General features: G+C 44.8%; 1 protein-coding gene across 1 annotated transcript; it reads left to right on the forward strand.

Moving 5' to 3' along the window:
* The first annotated feature begins 959 nt into the window (after positions 1-959).
* si:ch1073-145m9.1 lies at positions 960-3903 on the forward strand. Its single transcript, XM_041877895.1, has 6 exons — positions 960-1322; positions 1514-1609; positions 1893-2005; positions 2870-2993; positions 3286-3458; positions 3548-3903. The coding sequence occupies exons 1-6, from the start codon at positions 1283-1285 to the stop codon at positions 3611-3613; spliced, it is 612 nt and encodes a 203-aa protein (XP_041733829.1). The 5' UTR covers positions 960-1282; the 3' UTR covers positions 3614-3903.
* Positions 3904-11842: the final 7939 nt, after the last annotated feature.

Here is an 11842-nt window from a genome sequence, read left to right on the forward strand (position 1 = left end):
TGCTCCGATTGCCATTTCTTTAAAACGCTTACAGATTCCTCTATCCTGAGAAATAGTCGATAGCACTTAGCACAAATTCTGCCCGACTTCACCCCTGGTGCTTCAGTTAGCACTAAACCAGTGGCAAGGAATCTGTCACACAACTTTTTTTCCTTTGAGGCTTTGGGATTGTCAAATATTCTTCGTGTTGCCTGTAATGTCCCCTTGATGAGCAGATTTTGTCCACAGAGCCGACAGGTGTTCTGTATGGATGGATATGGGTCTGATATACCTTGAAAACTATGTAGAACTAACGTCTGGCTGCAAAGAGCTAGGCCTACGGCTGCCATTGTTGTTTGTTTACATCCTTCTGAACGCACCAAAGATGGTTCACTCGCCGTTTACAAAAAGGGTCATTTCCGGTCTACTTAACTAGAGGTGTCTCCTATAGACACCAGCACAATAGCAGCTGGGTCTGGGCTCCTTCTTAGTTCATTGACTTTCATCAAAGATTATGGCTACACTGACAAGTTAGATGTCTCTCCGCCCTAACAATGGGAGTCGTTAGTCCACAAAGCGACACGGCTCCGGTCGATCCTTTCTTTGGATTGGTGGATACATCATCATTTTTCTTCCGTCTGCAAACACTTCGGTAAATCGACGCTTCGGAAATACGTCATTGGCTTTGATCCTTTGATTGGTCTCTGGCTCCCCCCTGTGGATACAGTTGAAGTCGACAGTATGCAATATGCTACAGTTATAACACTGTACATTTATTCTTTTTGTGTGGTCTTCCGCTTGACTATCAGTTCATAGTTTTATGACCAGATCCTCAATCGAAAGTCCAATTTAATGTCTTGGGTTGCACCTGGACTACCGTAGCTACCGCAAGATAGGGCTACTTCAACCTAGCCGCATACCTGGTCACCAGCATGGTACAGGGACAATTTATGTTGCTAAGTCAGAGTTTCCTGTGACGGGAAGAGGAAGAGCCTTTCGACAGGTCCGGTTCTTATTATAGCTCAGTGAGATAGCAAACCCTTCGGTGACTGCCATAATGTGTACATCCCTATACTACCGATTCGGGATTCTATAGCCGCATATATCCACTTCATAAATAAAAGTCGGAATACATTTCGAGATATCTTCGCTATTGGTAGCTAGAGGTCGCTGAAAGGTTGCATCATCTTTGTTACCGGGTGAGCGCTGTCTGATCCGGAGCCACAATCAGAGGCTAACAATTCGGATTACATTGGTGACAGGGGAAGAGGGACGATATGGTCCTATTAGTAACTGACTGAATATGGGACAAGAGGTTTTTGTTTATTGGCCCAACATCATAGGTGAGAGAAAAAAATGTTTTTGTCTCTTACCAGAGACCTATGGCAAGATACATGTATAGTAAGCAAGAAGCATAAGTAATGGATGCTCCATTAATTAAATAATGTACATAATGTATTATTAGTTGTACAATTTACTAATTTCTAACAGTATTCTTGATTTTTCTCATGTTCATTCTTCATTCTGGTTACAGGTTATATCCGCCTAGTCTTTATACTTTCTGCTTGGACTGCCTTCAACAATCCACCCGTGTTTCTCTCCACCTACTCCATCTCTATCATTCTAGATGGTAAATAATAAAATAAAATCTTCAAAGTCATGTTTAAACATGAAATATCATGCTAAAATGATCTTGATTGCGATATGCCTATTTAACAGTAGTCCAAAGTTTGTGTGCATATTCCATTGACCTATCAGTTTACACTTTATGACCGAATCCTCAATTCCAAGTTAAATCACATTACAATAACGTCCAGTTGCACCTGTGTATATTTATGGCTATTGAACAGTAGCCCACAGTTTCTGTGTTTTTTTGTTATCACATTAACATATGTAGTTCCTGTGTTGTCCAGGGCTGGATGGATGGCTAGCTCGGAGGCTTGGGCAGACCTCCAGGTTTGGGGCCTGGTTAGACGTGGTGATAGACAACCTTGGGAGAAGCATGGTGTGGAACCAGCTGTATGAAGTAGGTAGGCTATGTACCTTCAAGACAGAGGCTGAGTCCCAAATGCCACCCGATTCCCTATAAAGTGCACTACTTTTGACCAGAGCCTTATGGATAGTAATGCACTACATAGAGAATAGGGGGGCATTTGTAGCCCACAAATGGTGAGTGCACCGTGAACCATCAGATCCTCCTCTCCACCCTCTCAGGGCTGGGCGTCTCAGGCTCTGCACACACTTGGATTGCATCCTACCTGGCAGGCCGCTCCTACCAGGTGACGTGGAGAGGATCTGTGTCTGCACCACGTGCTATATTTAAGTGTTTTTTTTAGTTGTAGAGCCCCTGCCCATCTTCCCAAAATGTCTGAAACCCTACCTCTTTGAAGAGTATCTTAAATAACTCTCATGGCGCCCCTGACGCCCTCCCTCCCAATTAAAAAATGACAATAATACAGTTATAAAAGGCACTAGTCTTTTCCAACCAGCACTGACTTTGCTGATAACTTCTTTGTTGAGGGAAAAATATACTTGATACGATTGTGATGTGTTGTTGTCCCACCTAGCGATCTTAACATGAATTCACTAACTAAGTCACTCTGGATAAGAGCGTCTGCTAAATGACTCCAATGTCTAAATATGTTTCTTAAACACTGAGCACTACCGAAAACATGTCTCTCTTTCTGTGCAAACTTTGAACTTGTTGAACCTTGAGGCAGCTTTCAGTTGTGCACTTTTCGTCATGTAATGGCAATGTTCACTAAATAACCTGTATAGTAAGTAACTGCAGTGCAACACATGAGACATCAAGAGTTTATTATGTACTGCCAGTCTTCCTTGTGTAGGCCCTGGTATGCCAGCGTCCATATAATGTTCTGTTCTGTTCTAGTGGGGCTGGCTGGTGTCTTCAGTGGAGTGGTGTGTGTTTGTGTGTAACCACACTGCCCGTGGTGCCCAGTGGAAGAGCAGCTTCTCAGACAGCCCTCTGTGGGTACAGACCGTCATGGCCAAAGGTAAAGGGCTAATCCACTATACTGGATGTCTGAAGCCAGCCTTTAGTCTATGACAGGTTTTTCATAAACGTTTCACAGAAGTTGTCTGCCAAAATAAGACATTCTAATAAGGTGTTCTCTGCTGTAGCTACCAGTCATGTTTTGGTTCATCTCAATGAACGATATATTTGAACTTAGAAAATGGAATAAGATGAGCCTGATCCTAGACACCGAGACACTTTTGAATACAGACCCTGGATTTCAGACTGAAGTGAATGGAAAGATCCTGGAACATTCTCTCTCATGTTGCTAGGGTTTCGGACGCCCCTGGGGACGTGGGTGATTGGTGGTTTACATGGCCTACCCCTGTGGCTGTATGGGTACCAGCGGGGGGTCCTCACCCACCCCCTCTGTGCCCCCCTCTGGCTGCAGACACTGGGGACTCTGATCCTGGCAGCAGGGAGGCTCCTGGGTGTCTCAGTGGAGGTAAGACAACTGACTGATGGGACTACACTGATGTAAACACACACACACATTGACACTTTCTTTACCCCCCTTTCTCTCCGTCTCTCCAGATATGGTGCATATGGGCTCACATTAAATACCTTACCAAAGATGAGGTGGAGGAACAGAGGGAGTGAGAATGACAGAATACTGAAGCACTCTGTTCTACGCTGCTGATAAAGCCTCAGGAACTCATATTTTGACAGGGTCCAAATGTGCTGTAAACAAAAAAAGCAACATTCAATTAAAACCGAGTTTTGATTAAAAGAGACAAAAAGAAAAGTGAAGAGCACTTATAAACGGAAGTAAACAAACTACTACTACATGTTGCTATGATTTGACCTGTTCTATACTCTTAGCAAAAGCAATGAGCTGAATCTATCCATGAAGGTGGTTGCAACACATGAATATTCACTTTTGACCTACAGTACTGTATACCATATTTATTTATTTTAAACGTTTTATAGGTGGTTGTCCCACTGGCTATCATAAGTTGAATGCACCAATTTTGTAAGTCGCTCTTGTCACGATCGTCTAAGGAGGAGGACCAATGCGCAGCGTTGAAGGTGAACATATTTATATTTATTTAATGATCACACGATCAAAACAACAAACGAAAAATGTGACGTCTATGGTTTAAACACAAACCAACACGAACAAGAAACCACAAAACCAAAGGGAAAGATAGACAGTTTAAATATGGCTCCCAATCAGAGACAACCAGCTGACACTCGTTGCCTCTGATTGGGAGTCACTCAGGCCAACATAGAAATACAAACTAGAACATAAACAAATGAACACTCACACCCTGGCTCAACATACTAGAGTCCCCAGAGCCAGGGCGTGACAGTACCCCCCCCTAAAGGCGCGGACTCCGACCGCGCCAACCAAATACAACAGGGGAGGGACCGGGTGGGCACTCCACCTCGGCGGCAGATCCGGCTCCGGACATGACCCCCACTCCTTCTCTAACCCCCCAAAGTACCCCTGGTCCGGTCTGGCCCTGCTGACCAGAGCTGAACTGAACACAGGTGGAGCGGATTGCTCTAGCTCCGGCGTGACGCAGCACCTGACCGGTGCCGGACCCGCCACCGGTGGAACAGGCACTGGCCGTGCCGGACTGACGACGCACACCACTGGCTTGGTGTGGGGAGCAGGAGCGGGCCGAGCCGGGCTGACGAAACGCACCACTGACTTGGTGCGGGGAGCAGGAGCGGGCCGGACCGGGCTGACGAAGCGCACCACTGACTTGATGCGGGGAGCAGGAACGGGCCGTGCCGGGCTGACGACGCGCACCACTGACTTGGTGCGGGGAGCAGGAATGGGCCGGACTGGGCTGGCGACGCGCACCACAGACTTGGTGCGGAGAGCAGGAACGGGCCGGACAGGGCTGACGAAACGCACCACAGACTTGGTGCGGGGAGCAGGAATGGGCCGGACTGGGCTGGCGCGCGCACCACAGACTTGGTGCGGAGAGCAGGAAACGGGCCGGACAGGGCTGGACGAAACGCACCACAGACTTGGTGCGGGGAGCAGGAATGGGCCGGGCCGAGCTGGCGATGCGCACCGTAGACTTGGTGCGAGTGGCAGGAACAGGCCGGACCGTACTGGCAACACACGCCAGTACCTCTCGCCGTGCCTCTACATCCTCCATCCCCTCTTCGACCAGTGGCCCCCGTAACCTGGCGGCCTCCTCTGGCAATCCTGCTGGTCCGACGTCGTGAGCCCCCCCCTAAAAAATTTCTGGGAGTCTCTCCTCCCCGTGGGCCAGGCCTCGATAATTCTCGCCCAACTCTCGCTCTTCTGCTTCCAATCTCCGCCATTCAGCTCCTCATTCGGCTTGACCCAGTCGAAGCTCTGCCTCCACTGTTGCCAAGTCCACTTACTCTGCTCCTCACTAGGCTGCTTGGTCCAGTTCTGGTGGTTTCTTCTGTCACGATCGTCTAAGGAGGAGGACCAATGCGCAGCGTTGAAGGTGAACATATTTATATTTATTTAATGATCACACGATCAAAACAACAAACGAAAAACGTGACGTCTATGGTTTAAACACAAACCAACACGAACAAGAAACCACAAAACCAAAGGGAAAGATAGACAGTTTAAATATGGCTCCCAATCAGAGACAACCAGCTGACACTCGTTGCCTCTGATTGGGAGTCACTCAGGCCAACATAGAAATACAAACTAGAACATAAACAAATGAACACTCACACCCTGGCTCAACATACTAGAGTCCCCAGAGCCAGGGCGTGACAGCTCTGGATAAGAGCGTCTGCTAAATGACGTAAATGTAAATAAAGGCCTCAAAATCATTGTCTAAATGTTTGAAATGGTTTTATAAAATGGTTTCATATTTAAACAAACAGTATTTGCTGCACAAATGAAGTTGCTTTGATTCTTTTACAATTGTTGCATCTTCATGTTTTGATTCTCTAGCCACGTAAATTCCCACGGGGGACCAGTATGAAAAATAAAATAAAATAAAAGATAATGTAAGTCGCACTGGATAAGAGCGTCTGCTAAATGACTAAACATGTAAAACTATTCTGACAGAGAAAAACAAGAGGGGATATAGTTAGACAATATGTATCCCTATAAGGGATATACTTTACTATGTAGCTCTCATTCTCATTATTTTATACAGACAGCAATTCAGACCATTCTGTTATGAACATACAATGTCATTTTAATTGGAGGAGGTGCAGGAGATCAGTAATATATAAATCCCACCAATCATGATTCATTATCCCATACGCTCTATGTTTATTTGAGTGGTGGGGTTCACTCACTGGCACTGCAAACATTGGCCGTACGAAGCGATGCACGTCTAGCCAGATTGGTTTGTGCCATCATGTCAACTCCCTTGGCATGACAAGGAGGGGCATGATGGTACCCAGGCTAGCGATGCACTTTTGTCACGTTCCTTAAAACGTTCCAATTAAACATCTCTGTTGTGTCTTGAGTTTTTAGCCCCGTTTATACCTGGTTCTAACATGCGTATTTTGTCCTGATCTTGTCCACATTCTCATTGTGCCTACATTTTTAGACAGATGTAGACTATCAAAAGACACATTGTGATCAGCATTGTGTCTGGATATCTTACAAGTGTAGAAAGATCTGGACACAGAAACCATTTCAGTCATAATTATTCCACCCTCGAGTCATCGAAAGGTGGCACCATTGACTTGACTACGTCAATATGCGTCTTACAATAAATAAATATTATTCTGAAAGAATAGCTGTGAAATAATTTGCATAGAGGGAGGGACCAGGAAATCTGGTCACAGTGCAGACTCAGTGGACGGACAACAGATACATTTTAGTACCATGTGTAGACATATTTCTGGAAGTGTGGACACAATCAGAATGTAGACAAGGTCAGGACAAAGGACCCAAGTTAGCACCAAGTATAAACGGGGCTTAAGACAACACTAAAGCAGGTTGAGAAATAACTTAATTTGTAGATCTGTGAATGAAAGGTCTCCATCAAGAGAACCTCTGGGGTTGCATCCCAAATAACAACCTATTCCCTACATAGTGGACTACTTTTGACCAGGGACCATAGGGCTCTATGTGGATGACGGATCACCACCTCAAGCTGAACCTCGGCAAGACGGAGCTGCTCTTCCTCCCGGGGAAGGACTGCCCGTTCCATGATCTCGCCATCACGGTTGAGAACTCCGTTGTGTCCTCCTCCCAGAGTGTTTGAGGAGTCTCCCACATGCCTTTTGGCGAACACCAAACGTGCTTGCTTATTTTTTTCTTTAAGCAATGGCTTTTTTTCTGGCCACTCTTCCGTAAAGCCCAGCTCTGTGGAGTGTACGGCTTAAAGTGGTCCTATGGACAGATACTCCAATCTCCGCTGTGGAGCTTTGCAGCTCCTTCAGGGTTATCTTTGGTCTTTTTGTTGCCTCTCTGATTAATGCCCTCCTTGCCTGGTCCGTGAGTTTTGGTGGGCGGCCCTCTCTTGGCAGGTTTGTTGTGGTGCCATATTCTTTCAATTTTTAAATAATGGATTTAATGGTGCTCCGTGGAATATTCAAAGTTTCTGATATTTTTTTATAACCCAACCCTGATATGTACTTCTCCACAACTTTGTCCCTGACCTGTTTGGAGAGCTCCTTGGTCTTCATGGTGCCGCTTGCTTGGTGGTGTTGCAGACTCTGGGGCCTTTCAGAACAGGTATATATATACTGAGATCATGTGACAGATCATGTGACACTTAGATTGCACACAGGTGGACTTTATTTAACTAATTATGTGACTTCTGAAGGTAATTGGTTGCACCAGATCTTATTTAGGGGCTTCATAGCAAAGGGGGTGAATACATATGCACGCACCACTTTTCCGTTATTTATATTTTAGAATTTTTCTTAACAAGTTTTTTTTTAAATTTCACTTCACCAATTTGGACTATTTTGTGTATGTCCATTACATGAAATCCAAATAAAAATCCATTTAAATTACAGGTTGTAATGCAACAAAATAGGAAAAACGCCAAGGGGGATGAATACTTTTGCAAGGCACTGTATGGGGGCGAAACAGACGGGGGGCTGGCTTAGATTGTTGACAACAACGTCAACTATATTTAGTCTCCAATGTTTATATAAAAACATACATTTTCACAATGAGCACTTGTATCTCAAATACATTGTGACAGTTGTTGGTTAGCCATCTAGTGAATTTTTTGCCATATTAGCATTGACGTGAAATCAGTCAAAAACATCTCAAAACAAGACATGGTATCAAGAACAAGATGAAATGAGCTGAAATGAGCCACTTACAGTTTCTTGTCATTGTTGCATTCTGTTATTTTTTACAGTGGTGCCAAGATGGAGGCGTGGTGGCTTCCAAACAGCGCCCCCATCAGTCATCTCGTGTTTATAGAAATCATTACACTTTTCTGTTTTCGTTTCATTTGCCCTCCTTTATGGTGACATCTGGGAGGGATGGCGTCCCAAATGGCACCCTATTCCCTATATAGTGCACTACTTTTGACCAGGGCCCATAGGAAATACTCCCACTATGTAAGGAATAGGGTGCCATTTTGGGACACATCCTCAGAGTCACTGGTGTGTGGTCACGTGGCTGTTGAGTGAATACAACGAAGGGGCTGTGGTGTATTCCATGTCTCCAAAAAGGAGCTGAGCGAAGAGACGTTCAGAGCTACGCTGGTTCAGGGAGCAGAGTAGAGAGACGTTCAGAGCTACACTGGTTCAGGGAGCAGAGTAGAGAGACGTTCAGAGCTACACTGGTTCAGGGAGCAGAGTAGAGACGATCAGAGCTACACTGGTTCAGGGAGCAGAGTAGAGACGTTCAGAGCTACGCTGGTTCAAGGAGCAGAGTAGAGAGACGTTCAGAGCTACACTGGTTCAGGGAGCAGAGTAGAGACGTTCAGAGCTACGCTGGTTCAAGGAGCAGAGTAGAGAGACGTTCAGAGCTACACTGGTTCAGGGAGCAGAGTAGAGACGTTCAGAGCTACGCTGGTTCAGGGAGCAGAGTAGAGACGTTCAGAGCTACACTGGTTCAGGGAGCAGAGTAGAGACGTTCAGAGCTACACTGGTTCAGATACAAATGAAAAAAAGGCAAAGAAAGATAATAAGAAACAAATGAAAAAGAGATTTCTGTGAAGAAAGTCAAATAAATAGTTAGCTCCTTGGATTGGATTAGTGTGACGAGGTTGGTGAACCAGTCCCATCCTGGATGCTCCTTGCTCCCTATAGAACATGACATGAACCTGTATGAATACCCTGAGACTCTACCGACCATCCATCGCCATCGGTAAGTGTGTGTGTTTGAATGTCTGTATATACAGTGCATTCGGGAAAGTATTCAGACCACTTGACCTTTTTCCACATTTTGTTACATTACAGCCTTATTCTAAAATGTATTCAATTGTTTTTTTCCCTCATCAATCTACACACAATATCCCATAATGACAAAGCAAAACTAGGTTTTAATTTGTAAAATTGTATTACAAATAAAAAACGGAAATATCAAATTTACATAAGTATTCAGACCCTTTACTCAGTACTTTGTTGAAGCATCTTTGCCGGCGATTACAGCCTTGAGTCTTCTTGGGTATGACGCTACAAGCTTGGCACACCTGTATTTGGGGAGTTTCTCCCATTCTTCTCTGCAGATCCTCTCAAGCTCTGTCAGGTTGGATGGGGAGTGTCGCTGCACAGCTATTTTCAGGTCTCTCCAAAGATGTTCGATCGGGTTCAAGTCCGGGCTCTGGCTGGGCCACTCAAGGACATTCAGAGACTTGTCCCGAAGCCTCTCCTGCATTGTCTTGGCTGTGTGCTTAGGATCGTTGTCCTGTTGGAAGGTGAACCTTTGCCCCTCACCCCTGCTGATGCCCTCAACTTCCTGATTCTCTTCAACCCAAGTGCCGCTTTTGACACAGTGAGTCATCAGATCCTCCTCACCAGGCTTGAGGGTATGGGTTTTGAGGGCACCGCGCTCTCCTGGCTACAATCATACCTCACAAACCGACTACATCTCCCTCAATGGCTCCACCTCAGACTCAGCTGCAGTTCTACAGGGTGTCCCCCAGGGCTCTGTGCTGGGTCCCCTAACCCTAACCCCAACTCTTCATCATCTACATCTTGGTCACATCCTCCGTTACTTCAACCTTGACTTCCACTGCTATGCCGTTGACACACAGATCAGTACCAAATCCCTCCTCAACCCACCTCTGACCCACATTGAATCCTGCCTCTTTGAAATAAAAACATGGATGCAACAACACTTCCTCAAGCTCAACAGTGATAGAACAGAACTCCTCCTCATAGACACCAAATCCACCCTCACCAAAGCTGGCAACTTCACCCTCACCATTGACGACACTACGGTCTCTCCTTCCCTCCACACACCCTTGCAATTTCTGAGGCTGGTAACTCTAATGAACTTATCCTCTGCAGCAGAGGTAACTCTGGGTCTTCCTTTCCTGTGGCGGTCCTCATGAGAGCCAGTTTCGTCATAGCGCTTGATGGTTTTTGCAACTGCACTTGAAGAAACGTCCAAAGTTCTTGAAATTTTCCGTATTGACTGACTTTCATGTCTTAAAGTAATTATGGACTGTTGTTATTTGAGCTGTTCTTGCCATAATATGGACTTGGTCTTTTACCAAATAGGGCTATCTTCTGTATACCCCCCCGACCTTGTCACAACACTACTGATTGGCTCAAACGCATTAAGAACGAAAGAAATTCCACAAATGAACTTTTAAGAAGGCACACCTGTTAATTGAAATGCATTCCAGGTGACTACCTCATGAAGCTGGTTGAGAGAATGGCAAGAGTGTGTCAAGCTGTCATCGAGGCAAAGGGTGGCTATTTGAAGAAACTCAAATATAAAATATATTTTGATTTGTTTAACACTTTTTTGGTTACTACATGATTCCATATGTGTTATTTCATCGTTTTGATGTCTTCACTATTATTCTACAATGTAGAAAATAGTAAAAATAAAGAAAACCCTTGAATGAGTAGGTGTGTCCAAACCTTTGACTGGTAGTGTATGTATATACTGTATTCTATACTATTCTACTTTATCTTAGTCACTGCCGCTTTGTCATTGCTCGTCCATATATGTATATATTCTTAATTCCATTCCTTACTTATATTTGTGTGTATTGGGTATATGTTGAGAAATTGTTAGATATTACTTGTTAGATACTACTGCACTGTCGGAGCTAGAAGCACAAGCATTTCGCTACACCAGCAATAACATCTGCTAAACACGTGTATGTGACCAATACAATTTGATAAGATTTGTTCACCAGCACCCGCCAGCAATTGCTAATAACCCATCCGCAACCGACCGACTATAAGTGATGAAGTGAAAATCTGAGGCCTTTTGCTTCCAGCTCAGAGGAAAAAAGAGAACGATTCAAGGGGATTGATTAGACAAAAACAACCACTGGCTGTCAGCCAATCAGCATTCAGGGCTCGAACCACCCAGTTTATAAACAAAAACAAACAATCTCATGTTTTGTCCTTCATCCCCGATCGTTTGCAAGATCCCTCTCTACTGCTCTCTCAATTCAAATCAAAGGACTTTATTGACATGGGGAACATATGTTAACATTGCCAAAGCAAGTGAAATAGATAATAAACTAAAGTGAACAGTAAATATTACACTCTCTCTGCTCCCGACCAATGACTATATGAAGCTTCCGACCAATGACTTTATCACACAACGTGCCCACGGTTGCCACCTTCTGTACAGGTATCGTTGGTACAGGACAGGTATAATACAGTATCGTTGGTAAAGGACAGGTATAATACAGTATCGTTGGTACAGGACAGGTTAATACAGTATCGTTGGTACAGGACAGGTTAATACAGTATCGTTGG

The sequence above is a fragment of the Coregonus clupeaformis genome, chromosome 6 (genome assembly GCF_020615455.1).
Source record: "Coregonus clupeaformis isolate EN_2021a chromosome 6, ASM2061545v1, whole genome shotgun sequence".
In the NCBI taxonomy this organism is placed as follows: Eukaryota; Metazoa; Chordata; class Actinopteri; order Salmoniformes; family Salmonidae; genus Coregonus; species Coregonus clupeaformis.

Coding starts and splice junctions, on each gene's coding strand:
- si:ch1073-145m9.1 (XM_041877895.1), top strand. CDS start 1,283: ATGGGACAAGAGGTTTTTGTTTATTGGCCCAACATCATAG. Junction 1,323..1,513: donor TTATTGGCCCAACATCATAG/GTGAGAGAAAAA, acceptor TTCTGGTTACAG/GTTATATCCGCCTAGTCTTT. Junction 2,006..2,869: donor TGTGGAACCAGCTGTATGAA/GTAGGTAGGCTA, acceptor GTTCTGTTCTAG/TGGGGCTGGCTGGTGTCTTC.